Genomic DNA, 19481 nt, shown 5'->3' on the forward strand with positions numbered 1-19481 from the left:
GCCGGCCGGGGTCGCCCCACTCGGTCCCAGGGCCGTCTGCACTGGCCGCGGTCGCCCCGCTCCGTCCCAGGGCCGTCTAGGTGCTGGCCACGTGTTCGCCCCGCTCGATCCCAGGGCCGGCCGCGGTCGCCCCGCTCCGTCCCAGGGCCGTCTGCGCCGGCCGCGGTCGCCCCGCTCCGCGCGTTCCTTTGCTTGCCCTGATCTCAGACGTGCTTCCTCTCGGGGGCACCCGGCTCAGACCCCTCCACGGTGTGAGCCCCTGGCCTGGGTCCGCGCCGCGCCCTGTGCAGTCCTCATGGAAGCTGGGGCCCTGCTGCCCGCCCACTGCATCAGGTCGCCCCGAGCTGGACGTGCCGGCCGTGGCCCCGAATATCCTCGGCAGATTCTCTGCACTGCTCTGCATTTAGACGCCCGCAGGCTCCCGGCGCCGTCCTGGCATCGCTGTGCATCCACATCAGCTCCACCTGCGCCGCCGCAAGCACCGTGCGGACCGCACATCTTCCCGCCTCCCGGATGGCGCCTGCTCCTTCCTGTTTCCTTTCTACCTTAGATCGCGTCCAGCGTACGTAGTCCTCACTGATCGGCGAGACCAGGCCCTCAAGCTCTCGACCAACTATCTCTACAGCTCACCGTCTTCCACGGACTCGGTTACAGCGACATCAGCGCCTGCTCGTCTCTGGAGAGGCATGGGCGCTGTGTACAGGCTCAGTCCTCCCAGACGGGATTCCTGTTGCCGCGCCTGAGCCTCCTCCACACCCCTGCACATCAGGACCACGCACGCCGCACCTGAGCTTCCTCCACACCCCTGCACCTTCAGACCACGCACACCGCACCTGAGCCTCCCCCACACCCCTGCACATCAGGACCACACACACTGCACCTGAGCCTCCCCCACACCCCTGCACCATCAGACCACCCACTCCGCACCTGAGCCTCCCCCAGACCCCTGCACCGTCAGACCACGCACGCCGCACCTGAGCCTCCTCCACACCCCTGCACATCAGGACCACGCACGCCGCACCTGAGCCTCCCCCACACCCCTGTGTGCTCAGACCATGCACGCCGCACCTGAGCCTCCTCCACACCCCTGCACTGTCAGACCACGCACGCCGCACCTGAGCCTCCTCCACACCCCTGCACATCAGGACCACACACGCCGCACCTGAGCCTCCTCCACACCCCTGCACCATCAGACCATGCACGCCGCACCTGAGCCTCCTCCACACCCCTGCACATCAGGACCACACACGCCGCACCTGAGCCTCCTCCACACCCCTGCACCATCAGACCATGCACGCCGCACCTGAGCCTCCTCCACACCCCTGCACCATCAGACCACGCACGCCGCACCTGAGCCTCCTCCACATCCCTGCACCGTCAGACCACGCACGCCGCACCTGAGCCTCCTCCACACCCCTGCACCGTCAGACCACGCACGCCTCACCTGAGCCTCCCCCAGACCCCTGCACATCAGGACCACACACGCCGCACCTGAGCCTCCTCCACACCCCTGCACCGTCAGACCATGCACCCTGGAGCTGAATTCCTTAGGGATTATCCTGGCATACAGGCAACACAATTTTGAACCCCAAACACATGCATGGCAAAGTATAGTTTTCAACACTAGGAAAGTCTTTAGTTTTTTCCTGCACCCAGAGCCTAAGTCAAGAAAGACGATCTTCAGGCCGACGCTTGGCCTGGTGGCTAAGCTACCAGTCAGGTCGCCCAGATCTCGTACCAGAGCGCCTGGGCCTCAGTCTGCACTCCACTGCTGAGTCCAGCGTGCTGCTCACCCAAGACCCTGAGGGACCCAGTGATGGCGCACATGCCTGGGTCCCCGGCACCCACAGGGGAGGCCCGCATTGAGTTCCTGACTCAGCTTTGGCCTGGCCCAGCGCCACCTTCATGGGCATTTGGAAAGTGAGCCAACGGACAGGAGAGTGCTGGTGCACGCTCTCTGCTCCACCTGCCTCAGCTCTGTCTCTCCAATTATACAAAAACAAAGTTTAGGCTGGTTTGGTCACCTCCTTGACCAGGAGGCAGGTTCTCCCTTTCCCACTTTACTCGTGTAGTGCCCCACAGGCAGGCCTCAGCTCTAGCTCCTGACCTTGCAGGGCTCCAGGGCTTGCTCTCGCTTCCTGGGGGACTTAAACTTCATTTTATTAGTTGCCAAGACTGGGGCGCCTGCAGGGCAACCACCGGTTCCTAATCAGCTAGGATTTGGGGCTTCACCCCCAGGGTTTCCTTCATGCTCTGGGGTACCCAGTCATGCACTAGAAGATGGTGATTTGTTATATTTATGCAGAACTTCCAGGCACATCACACAGGAGGATTTTCCAGGATAAGCAACTCCACATACGGCTTGAAATTTAAGTGCCTGCTTTCCAGCTCACTGCAATTTGGCTTGCATGCTCTATCCCAGAGCTATCAGGAAGGCTTCGGCGACATCCTCGCTGACCAACCCGGCGGCCCCAGCAGCCCGGTCTTAGCCCTGTGACCCCTCACGCTCCCTGCCACCCTCTACGCCTGTCAGACTTGCTGACTTCCTCCCCCCTCACCTCGACCCTGCTGGGCGGAGGAGGGGTTCTTGCTCCCAAGGACCATCTGGATGTTCACACCGCCATTCGCAGGCCGTCCACAGTCACCAACCTGAAAGTCAGCCTGCTGCACACGTGCTGATCGCGAGTCCTGCCTGCATTTGCCTTGGCGGGGCCGGACCAAACGATCTCGCGGGCCTGACACGGCCTGCGGGCTGGACATTCCCACCCCGGCATGGAGTCCACCAGTCTCCCTACTGAGCCTGCATCTCGTAGTGCATGTGCAAGCACTGCCTGGATAAGCCATCCATTCCCACAGCTTTTTTTTTTTTTTTAAGATTTTATTTATTTGAGCTGGCACTGTGGTGCAGCGGGTTAATGCCCTGGCCTGAAGCACCAGCATCCCATATGGGTGCTGGTTCTAGTCCCGGCTGCTCCTCTTCCAATCCAGCTCTCTGCATGGCCTGGGAAAGCAGTGGAAGATGGCCCAAGTCCTTGGGCCCCTGCACCTGTGCAGGAGACCCAGAAGAAGCACCTGGCTCCTGGCTTCAGATCAGCACAGCTCCAGCCATGGCTGCCAATTGGGGAGTGAACCATTGGATGGAAGCTCTCTTTTTCTCTGCCTCTCCTCTCTCTGTGTAACTTTGACTTTCAAATAAATAAATCTTTAAAAATATATTTTAAAATATTTATTTGAAAGTTATAGGGAGAAGCAGTGACAGAGAGAGGTCTTCCATCCGCTGGTTCACTCCCCAAATGGCTGCAATGGCCAGAGCTGCACCAATCCAAAACCAGGAGCCAAGGCTTGTTCTGGGTCTCCCACGCAGGTGCAGGGACCCAAGGAGTTGGACCATCCTTTGCTGCTTTCCAAGGCCACAGCAGAGAGCTGGATCGGAAGTGGAACAGCCATGACTCAAACCTGCGCCCACATGGGATGCCAGCACTGCAGGTGGAGGATTAACCCACTGCACCACAGCGCCAGCCCTTCTCACAGCTTTTATTTTTTAAAAAACATTTATTTATTTATTTGAAAGTCAGAGTTACACAGAGACAGGAGAGAGAGAGAAGCCAGGAGCTTCTTCCGGTTCTCCCACGTGGGTGCAGGGGCCTAAGGACTTGAGCCATCTTCTGCTTTCCCAAGCCATAGCAGAGAGCTGGATCAGAAGCGGAGCAGCCGGGTCTGGAACCAGCGCCCAGATGGGATGCCAGCGCTTCAGGCCAGGGCGTTAACCCGCTGCGCCTCAGCGCCAGCCCCTCTCACAGCTTTTAAAGGCCACCTCCTGACAGACAAGTGTTTCTACCCAGATTTTCTGGTCTCCTAACCTATGTGACTGTTCCTGTTTGCCACCTCCTGATGGCGCAGCTTCCTCTCAGCTAGAGCCGGCACATGGCCGCCAGTGTCCTCTCGGCTAGAGCCGGCACATGGCCTCCAGTGTCCTCTCAGCAGCAGCTCTGGCCTCACTTGCAAACTGCACCCTTGTATCGTCTGTTTCCTGTTGGGTATTTTGTCTTTCTTGCTCATCATTAGACGGTCACCACTTTATTCTACTTATTCAGCACACCACTTGTAGACACTGCAAACTGAGTGCACTAAAACCATGCAAGACTCACTATGATTTAAGCACATCCCCAACAGTCTCTCAGCCAACATTACGGCTCGCCGCCGGGAGCACGGCCTAACTGTAGTAACGCAGCCTACAGTGCTTCTTGGAAACCCTTCGATGTGCTGACAGGACAAAGCAGGATCCCCACATTCATGGAACCGAATGCAAAACAGTACATGGTATCAAAGTTTATCTAAACAGTGTGCTCGGGAGGACAGGAATTTTCCAGTCCAGACAGTCCAACCTGTCTTCCCTTCCCTTTAGTGTTTGCGCATCTAAGTCTCTCTTATGAAACAGTTCTCTTTTTTCCACCTTTGACATCCAGGCCTTTAATGCATGTAGAATGAGAATGTAATTTACTTTTCTCCGTATAATGAAGCTAACTGTCCCAACACTGTTTACAAAATCCTCTACCCAGGATCTGTGATGCATTCTCTGTATCCCACCCAAGTCCCATGGCACATTGCGCTGCTTTGTCCTATTGTGTTCCCTGTCTGTTCCTGCCCCTAAAACCAGAGCAAGCACAGCTTTATAACGTGTCTCAATGCCTCTAAGAGCAAGCCCACCCTCCCTGGACTGTGGCTCCAACCCATCAGGGCGTCAGTGAATCTGTGTCGTTCACAAAGGTGGACACTATGTCTGTGCCAGGGCCACAGAGCGAAGAGGCTGGGTTAGGGCCTGGTTTACCGCCCGCACTCCGTGTATCTCCAAAACCCCAGGCAGCATCTCCATCCTGTTAGCCCTCCAAACAACCGAGCGCACTGCCTACAACCACCAGAGACGCTACTCGATGTAACCTGGGCACATCCCCAAGAACCTTCCAACCAACACACGGGTCACTGCCGGAACCAGCAGATACTAACACGGCTTAACTGTAGTAACGCAGCCCTCAGTGCTCCTTGGAAACCCTTCGATGTGTTCAGGACAAAGCAGGATCTCAACATTCATGCAACCAAAACGTAAAACACAGGCCACTTTTTCATACAGCTGGAAAGCAAATGCTAACTAACGAATTTAAAAAAAAAAATACTTCTAATTCTTAAGTCAATTAAAAAAGAAAAACTGTAAAGAAGCTCTGGAAGACTTGAGTTGTGATGTTTAGTCTGTAAGATCACTAGCTGTGCCTGACAACCAAAAGCCTAATTTCCACATTTTGAGTATCCCAAATTGGGATCACATGCTAAGGAAAACTAAGAATTCTGAAACTGGGATAACAGACCTTGAGAGTTGAGGAATCTCTGGAATTTGCTCTACCTGCTCACACCCGTGCCCTCAACCTGATGCCACATGGAAGGCCCAGAGCCCTCCTACGACAGCCCTCCTACGACAGTCCACTCTGCAAGCACACACGCCCACGCCAGCCAAGGCTCCTCCCCATGGGAAAGCTGTCAGAAGAATCCAATGGAGTCACCTGTGTCAAACCCCAACATGCATTCGTGAGGGGTCTTTTGGTGTGCCCCGGGTAAAACGACCTAGCGGGGGAACCCCGGCACAACCACAGCCTTGGCCCAGCAACCGCCCGTCCAACCGTGACCAGCCCTGCCCTTCCTACGGCTCTTTGTAGCCAAGGACGACTGCTGGCAAACAGCGTGTGCACCCTGCTCATCTCGCCCTGTCCCCAGCACCCACACTCACTACCGGGAACACTCGCCTCGGTCAATCCGTCTGTTCCATGCTACAGCTAACACTCGGCCCTGGGGATGAGATCCCGTGTTCTCAGTGTCAACACTGAACACCCCCGGTCACTGGTCACTGGCTCCTCACTGGTCACCCGCCTGCTGTTCAGCTCGGCCACCTCGGGGAGAGGCGGGGGCGGGGGGTGGGGAGCTGCCAACCAGCTCCAGGGGAACCAGCGCTTCTGTGATGCAACTGAAGGGTATCAGCTTTCTAAAACGTCTAACCAGTGGGCTGGAGGGTGACACCAGCTACGGGCCACTAGTCGCCCAATCTCATTTTTTCTCTCTTGCTGGGGAAGGCCCAGAAGTGTCTTTGAAGCTAATCGCTTCTCTCGTCTCGGACGGGTTGAAAGGGTTTGGAGTTCTTTATTTTTAGCACACCCTGCATAAACAAGCGTTTCCCACAATGACTCTATCAGCGACAGTGCTGAAAGGAGTCTCATCCAAGAGGCTGTTCTTCCAGGACACTGCCCATCTTGTAACTTTTTTTTTTTTTTTTTTTTTTTTTTGACAGGCAGAGTGGACAGTGAGAGAGAGAGACAGAGAGAAAGGTCTTCCTTTTGCCGTTGGTTCACCCTCCAATGGCCGCCGCGGCCGGCGCGCTGCGGCCGGCGCGCTGCGCTGATCCGATGGCAGGAGCCAGGAGCCAGGTGCTTTTCCTGGTCTCCCATGGGGTGCAGGGCCCAAGCACCTGGGCCATCCTCCACTGCACTCCCTGGCCACAGCAGAGGGCTGGCCTGGAAGAGGGGCAACCGGGACAGAATCCGGCGCCCCGACCGGGACTAGAACCCGGTGTGCCGGCGCCGCTAGGCGGAGGATTAGCCTATTGAGCCGCGGCGCCGGCCCCATCTTGTAACTTAAAGCCATGTAGTTGAAACTGCAGTTCTAAGAATTAGATTCATTGCAGAAAAAAAATAAAACATTTCAAAGGACGACAGCAGAGACTGGGGCCTCACAAGGGCAGAACTCAGAGCTGAACGAGCACGTGCAGGCGGCGGCGGCGGCTTCCTGGGAGCGTCAGACTGGAGGTGCCCTGAGCTGTCTCCCGTGAAGAACAAGGCGGAAACAGAACTCAGAGCACCGCACACTTGCACCATGCGCACCCCCACCAGCCACCTCCTCACAGGGCTCCAAGGAGAGGCGGAGGGGTCACACCGACTGTCGGACACTTCCCTGAGCAGCCCCAGCCACAGTGCACGCCTGGACGGCGCAGCCTCCCACCTGCACGCCACCCCACCTCCACTCCCTTCTCGTCCCCAAAGAAAAAGGCCCCACTCTGGAGCCCAGACACACACACAGAAGTGAGACCCCCAAAGAACTTGTCTCCTCCATGCACCAGTCCCCCACCAAGGGTATGCACTGAGCACCTGCTGCAAACCCAGCACCAGTGACTGCTGCCAGGGTGTCCTGGCCTCTGCTTACCTACAGAGACAACCTGTAAAACTCAGCCTGTCTGCTGACGGGGAGCGCCCCAGAGCCAAGGGGCTGGCCCGGCCTCCGGCTGCCTCCAAGGAGGCTGTGCAGGACTTGCCTGAGGCACAGCCCCTCTCCCAGCCCTAAACCTCAACGGTGGATCACAGCCAACAGCCACTGTCGGAGGTGGATGGCTGATGGCTGATGGTGGACCCGACCCCAACAGGAGGCGCCAGGTAGGGCCAACAAATCAAGCTCCTCAGGCCGAGTCCAGGCAGCTACGCCCACTGCAGCAGGCCTCGCTGGAGGGCAGGTCTGCCCCTAGGGCACACGCGGCACTCTGTGGAGGTGCGTTTGCTGTGACAGCGAGGGGAAGGGACAGGAGGCCAGGGAAGCAGCTCAGCAGCCCCCAGACTTGTGACCGAAACTGAAGCTGTGAAAGGCAGCCTGAAACTATGCCTGTTGGGGGGGGGGGAACCTCCCGCAGCCCCTCCTGTGCACACCAAGCCCTTCTCCCAGTCTCCCAAGCACTGACAAAAACCACATGGCCCACCGTCTCCCTCCCGGGGCGAGCAGTGACTGGGCCCCAGGGGCTGAGCACCAGCCTTCCAGGGAAGGCACCGAGAGCCCCCTGCAGTGCGTGCCACAGCCTCCTCCTCCCCAGAACCCAGGTGGGCCCCCAGGTGAAGCAATGCAGGCGGCTATGAGACGGCCACGTTTATGGAAAACAAACCCCAAAGAGCTTCGTGCACTGCCCCCGTGCCAGGATGACTGAGAAACGGGTGGCTCCTCACGTCAGCGCTCTCCCTGCTGCCCTCAGCTCGGACATCAGAGCCCCAGGCACCCACTCCCAGCTGCCACCCAGCTCCGAGCAGCCCCAGGACCTGTGCCCTCGCCCTGCGGCACTTCCTCTGCGTGCCCCAGCTGCCTCAGCACGCACCAGCTGCCTCTGCTCCTGGAATGACGAAAACATTCTCACAGCGTCCCGCCACCCCCCTGCACTCAGACACACACACTCACACACGCTCACACACATGCTCATACACACACACCCACAAACACCCACACACACTCACCCACACACACACAACCACCTCTCATACACACTCACACACCCACACTCACACATGCTCACTCTCACACATCCACACACACTCTCACTCTCACCAACACACACCCACACTCACACATGCACACTCACACACATACGCTCACACATTCACACACCCACACACTCAGACACACTCTCACACACACTCACATAGACACACACTCACATGCCCACACACACCCATACTCACACACACTCACTCAGCCACACACACGCTCACACAACCACCTCTCTCACAAACTCATACCCACACTCACTCTTACACACACTTACATACACTCACACACATGCTCACACTCACCCACACACACGCGGGCGCGCTCACACACACCCACACACATACACTCACACCCACACTCACACATTCACACACCCACACACATTCAGACACACACACTCCTCACACACACGCACACATAATCACACACACACACATACACACACCTCACACACTCACACACCCATACTCACACACACCCACTCTCATTCACACACACACCCACACTCACACATGCACTCACACTCACACATATGTTCACACACCCACACACATGCTCACACTCACACACCCACACATACACACACTCACCCACACTCTCACACACATGCTCACACACTCACACAACTCACAAATTCACACACCCACAAACACATACTCACACACTCTCAGTCACATGCAAACTCACTCCCACACTCACACACACTCATATACTCACATACACTCACTCCCAGGCAGGCGGGCCCTGCCCACCCCAGCACTTTTTCCAGATGAGGTCAGAACATTCCCTCATGGAGGGGCAGGAGGCTCCGCCTTCTTCCTTTGAGCAGAGAAGGCGGGGGACTTGCCCGCTGCCCTGCAGGGAGCCCCTCTGTCCATCTGTCCCTCCTTCTGCCGGCTCCCTCCCAGGATCCAGCGCCCACTCCGCAGCACAGGGACTGCCTGGGGAGCACCGCGCTCCCCTCCCCTCCCCTCCCACAGGGGACGTGCAGAGGCCAGAAATGCTGGGGAGAGGCCCCTCCCCTGCAGACCGGGGAGCCGGGCCCGCCTTGCCGGAGCGGAGCAGCGACGGTCACCAGGCTGCTCGCAGGGACTCCGCTCCGTGTCCGCTCTCCCCAGAGGCAGGAGGCACCAGGGCAGCCTCGGCGGGCACCGCCGCCTCCAGTCTGCACGTAGGGAAGAGCCTGTCCAAGTGGCTCAGAGCACGGCGGGGAGGGCCACAGAAAGGCCGCGCCAGCTTCTGCCGAAGGGGAGCAGCTCAGGGCGCGAGGCTGGGGTGGGGACATTTCTGCACCCTCACGTCACTGCACATGACAGCCAACTCAGGGCTCCTACCAAAACGTTTGGGACCTGAAGTCAAACCCCGCCCTGGCTGCTGGGCCCGTGTGAGCCAGTACTCTCCGCGGCCGGTGGGTCTCGGCAGGGCCGTCCTTGGCTGCCCTGGCCTGCACGCCGAGCTGGCTCAGCCCCTGGGCATATCCAGGGCCTGGCCTCCTACCAGACTCAGCGCAGCGATCACACGCCGGAGAGGTGGACAACACGGCTGCGAGGCACAGCAGCGACTGGACCACACCACGGAAGGAGGTCAGCAAGGAAGAACGGCTCCCTGGGGCCCGGGGCTGCTCTGGGCGGGTAACAAAACCTCCTCTCGCCCCAACAAGTGGGTCAGTCGAACCGGTCAGCTTAATGCCCTCTTTATTTCAAAGGTTTTGAGAAACGACCTCCCAGTTAAATAGGCCGTGAACAGCAGAACTTTCTCTGGCCTTGACTCACAGAAAAGGAACCGGGTGGGGGGGCGGTGAACTCACACCCTGATCTCTCCCACATGAAGTCTGCCCCAGTGACCCACCCCAGCGGGCACCGCCCCACGCACAGGGGACGCAGCACAGCGACCGAGCCCCTGCCACAGGCGGCATGTCACTGCTTCTGTGATGGCCAAAAGCATCATCTGTCCCCACGCAGAAGGCCGGCCTCTCGGCCACTCCTCTTCCCTGCGGCACAGATCTCTGACTTCACCAGAGGCCTTGGGGAACGAGGCCTGCTAGGGACCAAAGCCCTCTGCGTGGTGACGAGCCAAGGTCAGGGTGTACACCAAACCCAGCAAGCAGCAGGCCCTGGGGCAGAGGCGGGTGCCCGGGTGCAGTTTGCCCGGGAGACTTTAGAACGACGGGAGAAGCGACTGTGAGTCGTCTGCTTCCCACAACCACAAGTGTCAGCAACTCTGAGGGGTCCCAGGACGAGACGCCTTCCTGTAGAAGGACCTGGTGGGCTGCTGCCGTGGGCACCCAGAACCGCCGTGAGCATCCGCAGGAGCGACAACACCACAGCTGTCATTCGGGGCCAGGTGGCACCGTGCTGTGCGCCCGGCTGCAACTCCAGAATCAGCCCCGGTGTCCAGGTCAGGAAGCTGAGGCCAGATGCGGTGACAGTGACACGCCTGCATCGACGGCGAGCCACAGCCGCCCACAGCAGCCTGCAGCCCCGGAGCAGAGGCACAGGCCGGGTCTGGCCGAGAGTCCGCGCCGCATACCTCCGCCTTCACACGTAGGCCCCGGAGTGCTCGGCAGGCTCACGGGGAAGCACACAGCGTCACCCCGCAGCCGGGCCATCAAGCCCCAGTCTCACTCCGGGCCATGTGAGCCAAGTCCACTTTCTCGTGTGGTCATTTTTCACAGTAAACAAAAAAGTCAAATGTGTACACAACGTATGATCTAAAATACACTGAAGAATCTTTTGGTATCAGAAAACATGGGTTTTGTGGCTGTAACTATTCAGATAATAACATCTTCCTCCCACCCACTGAATAGTAACAACCGCGCACAACACAACGCAGACGCCCTGGCACAGCCACAGGGCGCTCCCACGCAAGGGCCCCTGTCCCTGGCACTCCTCGGACAGGACACTCACCTACTTACTGCCTCTAGGCTGGGCCTCCGACAGCCCCGGGCACCCACACTCCACGGCACACCCTCAGGCACCCAGTCACTCCCAAGGCGGTGCGGCCTGGCAACACCACAACCCACAGCCTCCGGCATGAGGGACTTTCTGTGACACACCTGCAGCCCTGCGTTTAACAAGGCACACACGCTTCTCTGTAGCTGGAGCAGGACGACGGTCCCACGAAACCAAAGGATGGGTAGGTCCCAAAACGGCGCAAGAAGTATTAGGAGCCACCACAGGGCACTGGACGCAGGCTGCCCATGGCACAGACCAACCACGACTCCCGGGACGGCTGTGGCTGCAACAGCGCACGCGAAAAGGCACCTTCAGGCCCAAGCACAGGCCACCCTCACAGGCAGCCCCGCCCCCGCCCTTGCCCCCCCGCCACTTCTCCGGAACCCCCCGCGCTTCCTCACCTGCCGTGATGGTGTCCACATCCTTGGCGGCCAGCTCTTCCACGTCTGACCGCTTTCTCAGCTCAAACCTCCGGGATAAGCCTTCTCGGGGTTTCCACAACTCCTGGATCAAGAGGGGCTTCTCGTTATCCCCAAACACCCGGAAGCACTGGGCCTGCCAGCGCTGCCCCGGGCCCCCGGCCTGGCCCACCACGTCACACAGCACGTACTGGCTGGCGCTCTCGGGGTCCAGGGCATAGCGCTCCAGTGCCTCCTTCACCAGCTCCTGGGCACTGGAGGCGCCCGTGGCCAGCACACTCTTGTAGTGGGTGCCCGTGCAGACACTGTCCCCAAACACCTTCAGGACCCCGGGGGCCGAGAGCTGCGTGGAGAGTTCGGCGGGGTCATCGGTGGCACCCAGGCCAGAGAAGGAAGGGTCCAGGTCACGGTACTTGTGGCTGAGCGTCCTGGACAGCATGCTGGACAACAGCTGGCCCTGCCGCTTCAGCTTGCTCTTGGTGGGCGGAGACATGATGAAGTGAGTCCCATAAAACATGGTGGGCGAGCCTTCCGGACACGGCTGTGGGCTTCAGCCAGAGGACGAGTAAAGGCGTTGGCCTGGGGGGACAGAGCAGGACAGGTCAGCACCCCCCCTCTAGCACCAAGAGTGCAGCAGACCCCAGCTCGTATCCACGGGCACAACGGGCCCCACATGCACACCACCCTGGCCCAGTTCCAGCAGCACCTGAGACAGGACAGGGCTGGAGCCCGCAGCAGCCAAGGCGCCCTTCAAGGAAAGCCAATACCAGGAAGCACGAGGAGGCCACGAGGGTGAGACGTGCCCTGCCGTGGGGCGCGCATTTCTGGGAAGCGCAGGGCATGCTGCACCAGGAATGGTGACGACGGCCGAGTGCAGATGGAGCGGTGGCTCAAGGTCACCCAGGGCAGGTCTAGCCCCAGCACAGCCAAAGCGGAGCACTCAACAACCTGCCACCTGCATCGCTCCCGTGCTAGTCCTCATGTGGGAACTGCCACGAGCACTCGTGGAGCTGGGGCAACAGGTACATCCCAGCCCATCCGCATGGTGGTAAGCAGTCAGATGCCCCCGACGTGAACCTGAGAAAATGCCAGTCCTCGTGGGCCGGCAGCGTCTGTCCACATGTCCCCGCGGCCACAGGGGACACAAAGGGCTCTTGCAGAGCCCAAGGAAGCCTGCCTGGAATGCGTGCAATCCACCCACGTCCAGCCGCCCTCGGTCCTCTGCAGGCGCGGATGCAGCCTTGCTGGGGAAATCGGCAAGCAGCCCCGGGAGGCGACGGCGTGTCATCAAATCCGGTTCTAATACCCCGGCTGCCCCAGGGGCTTAGGGCTCGAGATTACGGGCTCCCTGGCAAACCCCAGTGGAGCAGGAGGGCAGAGGAAAGGACAGACACCCTCAGCTTTGGAGCACCGAGGCCGCGCCCCAAAACAGCGCAACAGTGCCTCCTGAAGATGGACCCCGCTCCAGGCTCGGCCAGAGACAAAGGCTGCAGACAGCCAGGAGCCCAGGTCCCAGGAAAAGCAGCCCTGGCACCCGCCACTGTGACTCAGGCCAGCGCCCAACTCCACTGAAACCCACTAGAACCCGCCCATCTGCCAGCAGCCATGTGTACTTAGAGGACCTTGAACTCCTCAAAGTGGCTTCTGATAGCTTCACACACCCAAGACTGGGTCCCGACTAACATCTGTGGGTGGGGAGGTGACACCCATCCCACTCCTACAGCGCATGCTTACAGCAGACCACTGCAAAGCCTTTTACAATGCACGATTTTCTGAACACTTGAACTTGCTTTAAAAGTCAGGGGACGGGCACTGCGGCAGAGTGGGCAAGCTGCCCTCGGCACACCAGCGTCCCCCATCAGAGTGCCTGTCGGGCTGGAGTCCTGGCTCTCCTGCGTCCACCCCAGCTTCCTGCTAACATGCACCCTGGGAGGCAGCAGGTGATGGCTTCACTACGGGGTCCCCACCACACACACGGGAGCCCTAGGTCAAGTTGCTGGCTCCTGGCTGCAGCCTGGCCCAGCCCTGGCTGGTGCAGGCATTTAGGGAGTGAACCCGTGCAGGGATGCTAGCCCGCTCGCTCGCTCTGCCTTCCAAATAAACAAACTTCCAGAAAAGACAGACGCCCCAGAGACACCAGCTCCTGTCTGTAAGCAGCCTGGACACGAGGCTCTCCTGGGCCCCAGTGGTCAGACTACAGAGGAGTGAGTAAGTCATCGGTTTTGCTTCTCCTCCCCTGAGGCATGTGCCACCAGTCTCCCTGTCAGACCCTAGAAGCCCAGGGCTGCCCACCACTTCTGGTGACACTGCCACTGACCTCTCCCAGCAGCACTGCCTGGGCACCACAGCGCTCACATCACAGATGGCACGCCGCACCCCTTCAAACCACTCCCGCTTCCGACCTGAGCCGCCTCCTGGGGACACTGTATATATACATATACATATATACATATACAAATATATATATATATATATATGTTTATTTGAAAGTCAGAGTTAGAAACAAAGACAGAGATAGATCACCCATCCTCTGGTTCACTTCCCAAATGGCTGCAACAGCCAAGACCGGGTCAGGCCAAAGCCAGGAGCTTCCTCAGGGTCTCCCACGTGGATTCAGAGGCCCACGGACTGGGGCCATCTTCTGCTGCTTTGGCAGGTGCATTAGCAGGGAGCTGGATCAGAAGTGGAGCAGCCGGGACTGGAACCAGCGCCCATAAGGGATGCCTGTGTGCAGACGGCAGCTTAACCTGCTCCGCCACAGCGCCGGCCTCGAACACTTTTCAAGAGTACTTGGAATCAGAAGACAAACCTCTGACCACAGCCTCTCACACCAGCACTTTCTTTTTTAAAAGATTTATTTATTTATTTGAAAGTCAGAGTTACAGAGAGGCAGAGGCAGACAGAAGTCTTCCATCCTGCTTGTTCACTCCCCAGATGGCCACAATAGCCGGAGCTGTGCCGATCCGAAGCCAGGAGCTTCTTCCAGGTCTCCCACGTGGGTGCAGGGGCCCAAGGACTAGGGCCATCTTCCACTGCTTTCCCAGGCCACAGCAGAGAGCTGGATCGGAAGTGGAGCAGCCAGGACTTGAACTGGCGCCCATATGGGATGCCGGCACCGCAGGCAGCAGCCTTACCCGCTAGGCCACAGCACCAGCCCCATGCTGGAGTTTCTAACCACCCCTGCGAGTCATGCAGCTCGGCTCTCGGAACTCCCACATGTGCCTCCTGAGACCACCCCGCCCCGACCTGGCCTGCCACAGGTGCCGAGCGTGGCAGTGGATTCCGCCACAGGGCCCTGAGCCAAGCCCACAGCGGCCGAGGGCACAGCCTTGGCCAGGGGCAGCTGTGGCTCAGGAAGCCCGTGCTTCTGCAGATGACGTCGGAATGGAGACTTCAACGCGATGCCAAAAGCTGCGGAAACCGTCTCCAGGCAAGAGGAGAGTCAGAGTAAACACGAGAGTTGCAAAGCCCCAGATGCCGGGACACGCACAACAGCTCGCGGAAACAGGCACGGAGAGAAAAACGAACTGCGTGCGGGTCTCCAGCCCTTCTGCACCACGACAAGCGGATCTTTTAATTCTATCTCCCGCAGGCTTTTCAAAGGCCCTTCATAAAAGGGAAATCAGGTGGTATCTGGCACCCAGGAGTGGACGCGAGCTTTTTAAGGTCTGACGTTGACAATTTCATGATTTCTGCTTTGTGTGGTGCTTGTTTACTTCATCTTATTGTAGAGGGAGAGTGACAGAGAGAGAGGGAGAGGGAGAGGGATACAGAGCGACCATCCATCATCCACTGGTACACTCCCCAAACCCCTGCAACAGCCAGGCCTGGGCCAGGCAAAAGCCAGGAGCCCTCACCTCCATCCGGGTCTCCCCCACGGGCGAGAGGCCATGCTCTATCTGCTGCTTCCTGGGATGCAGGAGCAGGAAGCTGGACGTGAAGTGGAGTAACAGACATTCCGGCAGGACGCGGAGGTGGACTGCAGGTGCCCCTTGAGCATCCGCGCCAGCCCTGGTCATTCGGCTTAAAGGAAAAACAGACAGGGTGCATCATTCGGCCCAGCAGCTGGGACACTCACGTCCCAGATAGGACAGCCTGGTCTGAGCACCAGCTGCTGCTCACGCACACCCTGGGAGGCAGCCCGGCGATGGCTCGGGCGGGGGGTGCCCTCTGTGCACTGAGCGGCGATGGCTCGGGCCAGGGGTGCCCTCTGTGCAGCCCGGCGATGGCTCGGGCCAGGGGGCCCTCTGTGCAGCCCGGCGATGGCTCGGGCCGGGGGTGCCCTCTGTGCACTGAGCGGTGATGGCTCGGGCCAGGGGTGCCCTCTGTGCAGCCCGGCGATGGCTCGGGCCAGGGGGCCCTCTGTGCAGCCCGGCGATGGCTCGGGCCAGGGGGCCCTCTGTGCAGCCCGGCGATGGCTCGGGCCGGGGGTGCCCTCTGTGCACCGAGCGGCGATGGCTCGGGCCGGGGGTGCCCTCTGTGCACTGAGCGGCGATGGCTCGGGCCGGGGGTGCCCTCTGTGCAGCCCGGCGATGGCTCGAGCCAGGGGTGCCCTCTGTGCAGCCCGGCGATGGCTCGGGCCGGGGGTGCCCTCTCTGGCCCAGGGACTGCTGCAGGCATCTGGGGGCATGAACCAAGCAACAGCAGGGTGCACCCTCCCCTCATCTGCTTCTCCCCCAAAAAACAAAACAATATAAGTTTTTTTAATGTATAAAGAAACGGAAAATTACAAACACGCCGCTGCTAGGCCCCCTCCCAAGGCACGAGAGCCTGAGTGCTCCAGCGTCTCTCCGGATTCCAGGGCGGCGTCGGGAATATCACAAGGGAGAGAATCGGTGCGGCCAGACCGTGATTCACTCCTCTCCTGCTCCGCCCCCTGGACGTCCCAGACCTGGGAATTTCAGAGCTTCCTCCTGGGCACGGTCATCCCCCCGTGGCCATTTCACAGGACGGCCACCGCACACACAGCCGCTCCCTCCAGGGCCGCCGGAAGCAGGCTACGGCCCATCGGTCCAGACGGGACAGATGCCTCTTCGTATTATTATTATTTTTATTTTTTTTTCCAAGGCGGCCAGGAGGGCAGAAGGCAGCGCCCCGAGGAACCAGATCTGTTTTCTCTGGAACGGGGACCTGCCTTTTCCTCTGCCGCCCAGTTCTCTCCTCGGCCACACAGAAACCTGCCGCCGAGGCCCTGCGCAAGCAAGGGACAAACAGGCGGCGGGCGCGGGGACCAGGTCGGCGCTGGGCTCAGCCGGGGCAGTGTGGACCCCACGACGGTCCCGCGGGGGGCCAGGGGCTTCGCACCCGCCGCAAACCCTGTCTTCACAGCCCCCCCCCCCGGATTGACCCTGCCGTCCAGGCCTCTCCCGAGAGGTGGGGGCGGGGGGGGGGGTGGCTGGCTTTCCCCTCCCGACCCCCACCCCGACCCCACCCGGGACGAGAGGCGGCTCCCCCGTCTGGAATGCACACGGGCGGCCCGTGCGGCGGCGGCATTCCGGCGGGGCACTCGACAGCATCTCCACCGCTTTTGGGGGGACGGGGTGGAGGTGGGGGTGGGGGTGGGGGGCCGGGAGCGGCCACGCAAACACCTGGGGGCACCGCGCGGGGCGCGCGCGCGTCTGCCGCCCGCGCCCCAGCACCTGCGCGCGCGTGTGCGGGCGAGGTCGCGACCCCCGCGCCCCGCGCCCCCGACGCGCCCCCCCACCCCGGCGCCCCACACGCCACGCCGCCCCCTCCAGGGCGCCGCCAGGGCTTCGGAGGCCTCTGGAGTCGGGGGGGCCAGGGCTCGCCGGCCTCCGGGGGCCGCGACCACCGCCCCGGGAGCGGCCGGTTCCCAAGGCAACAGGACAAGCCCGCACCCCGCTTTGCCGCGAGGGAGATGCCCCGTGAGGAGCCCCGCGGCGCGCGCGCCCCGCATCCCCGTCCGCGGACCCCGCGCCCCGGGGCCGCCCGAGCGACCCCAGCCTCCGCGGCCACTCCTCGCGCACCCCGCACTCACCTCAGGCCGCCCGGCGCCGCCGCGTTCCCGCGCGGCTCCCTCGTCTGCGGCCGGAGCGTCCGCGCGCGCCGCGGCGCCTCCTGCCGGCCGCCAACGGACGGGGCGGGGAGTCTCGTGCGAGGGGGCGTGGCCTCAGGGACGGGCGGGGCGAGAAGAGGCGGGCCATAAGCGGACACCTCGGCGCCCAATGGGCAGAGACGAAGCCTCTTGGGGGCGGGGCCTCGAAGGAAGGGGCGGGGCCCCACAGCCGGAGAGGGTGAGCTGTGCGCTGGCGCCTCCTGCCGGCCACCCCATGGACAGGGACGGGGCTGCGTGTCGACCCCACTTCTAGTAGTAGCCCCGTGAGTGGACAGGGGAGAGGGCAGAGCTGCGACGGTAAAGGGGGAAGGAAGCTGGCTACGCCCCTCTCCCCTCCACCCTGCACCCCAAGCCGGCCCAGCAGCCAGGGCGCACTCCTGCCTAGAGCGCTGCGGAGCCGGGCCGGCTCAGGTGTTGGAGAAGCAGGTGTGCTTAGCCCGCGGACAGGGGCCTCCCCGTGGGGAGCACTCCTCCCACGAAGGTGTGTCTGCCCCTCGCTCCGGCCTGTACCTGGTTCTCGTGGCCCCGAGGGCCCATGTGCAGCAGACTCGGTGCACCTGTTGATGGGCTGTTATGGGTGGGTGACGTTTTACCCTATTGATCACAGGTAGGAGATGGGAGAAGGGGGCAGGGGGACGGGTGATGAGAGGCTGAACGAAGGCAGGGTGCCCAGTGTAGCGCCAAGAGCTGACTCGGCTGCGTGCGGGTCACATACACGCACCCAGCTCCCGCCCACCCGCAGACAGGAGCGATGTTTTGATTCCGGTTGGCAACCATCAGAGCTGGAAGCAGAGCCCGGCTTCAGCCCTGGGTTTCCCTGCCAAGGCACCCAAGCCCTTCCCCCGTACTGCCAACACCCCTGTTCATCAGGGGCCGGCATACTACAGCCCGTCCACCAGACGGGGGCTGGTTTTGTCGGTAAGGTTTTGTTGGAACACAGCTACCCCTGACTGCTAAGTATTGCCAGGGACTGATTTCACACAACATAGATCAAAGGCCCCAAAGTCTAAAATAGTCCAGAAAAGAGGAAAAAAAAAAAAAAAAACAAGGCGCCAATGGCGCCTTCTCTTCCAAACCTGGTGATGCCAACCACTCGGTACTGCTCCAGACTCAGTCTCTTTGCTCCGCCCACTTCCCCATGCCCTGAAATACCTGCCACCTGTGTTACGTGGCTGCAGCAGCCGCAAAATGGCACAGCAGACATGTGTCCTACCAGTTCTGCAGCCTGCAGTGGACGGCCCCTCCTCTTGTCACGTCCACGCCCGACCTTCCTCTTGTTTTTAAAATGCACCTCCTTCCTCTTGTTTTTAAGATGTACTGGCCCGACAGGCAGGTTACGGCTCCCACCCGACGTCTGGGAGCGGGTTGTCTGCAGTGACGGTCTGCTAAGACCCCTCAACCCAGTCTCGTTCCCCCTATCCAGGTACTTACCGGCTCTGTGCTCCCACAAAATTGGTTCACCTATTAAGAGAGTCCACGTTCGGCGGTGGCTTTCTGGTGCAGCGAGCTAAGCTTCTGCCTGCAAACACTGGCAGCTCCACTTCCAATCCGGGCCCCTGCTCATGTGCCTGGCAAAGCAGCAACAGAGGATGGCCCAAGTGCCTGGGCCCCCGCCACTCCCGTGGGAGACCCAGATGGAGTGCCAGGCTCCTGGCTTCAGCCTGGCCCAGCCCCAGCAGATGGATGAGATCT

General features: G+C 60.6%; 1 protein-coding gene across 3 annotated transcripts in view; it reads right to left on the reverse strand.

Annotated features, from left to right (window-relative positions):
* The window catches only part of RADIL (Rap associating with DIL domain), a 68188-nt gene extending 50320 nt beyond the window's left edge, over positions 1 to 17868 (reverse strand). The window contains exons 1-3 of one of the 3 annotated variants that reach the window (XM_070064334.1): positions 17712 to 17868; positions 15571 to 15736; positions 11696 to 12292 (exon numbers count right to left, since the gene is read on the reverse strand). In XM_070064334.1, the coding sequence (XP_069920435.1) occupies positions 11696 to 12230 (535 nt within the window). In that variant the 5' untranslated portion in view covers positions 12231 to 12292; positions 15571 to 15736; positions 17712 to 17868. Of the gene's footprint in view, positions 1 to 11695; positions 12293 to 12419; positions 12965 to 15570; positions 15737 to 17711 lie in introns of those variants that run through there. The other 2 variants (XM_070064336.1, XM_070064335.1) reach the window with 2 other exon arrangements.
* Positions 17869 to 19481: the final 1613 nt, after the last annotated feature.

Source organism: Oryctolagus cuniculus, chromosome 19 (assembly GCF_964237555.1).
Source record: "Oryctolagus cuniculus chromosome 19, mOryCun1.1, whole genome shotgun sequence".
In the NCBI taxonomy this organism is placed as follows: Eukaryota; Metazoa; Chordata; class Mammalia; order Lagomorpha; family Leporidae; genus Oryctolagus; species Oryctolagus cuniculus.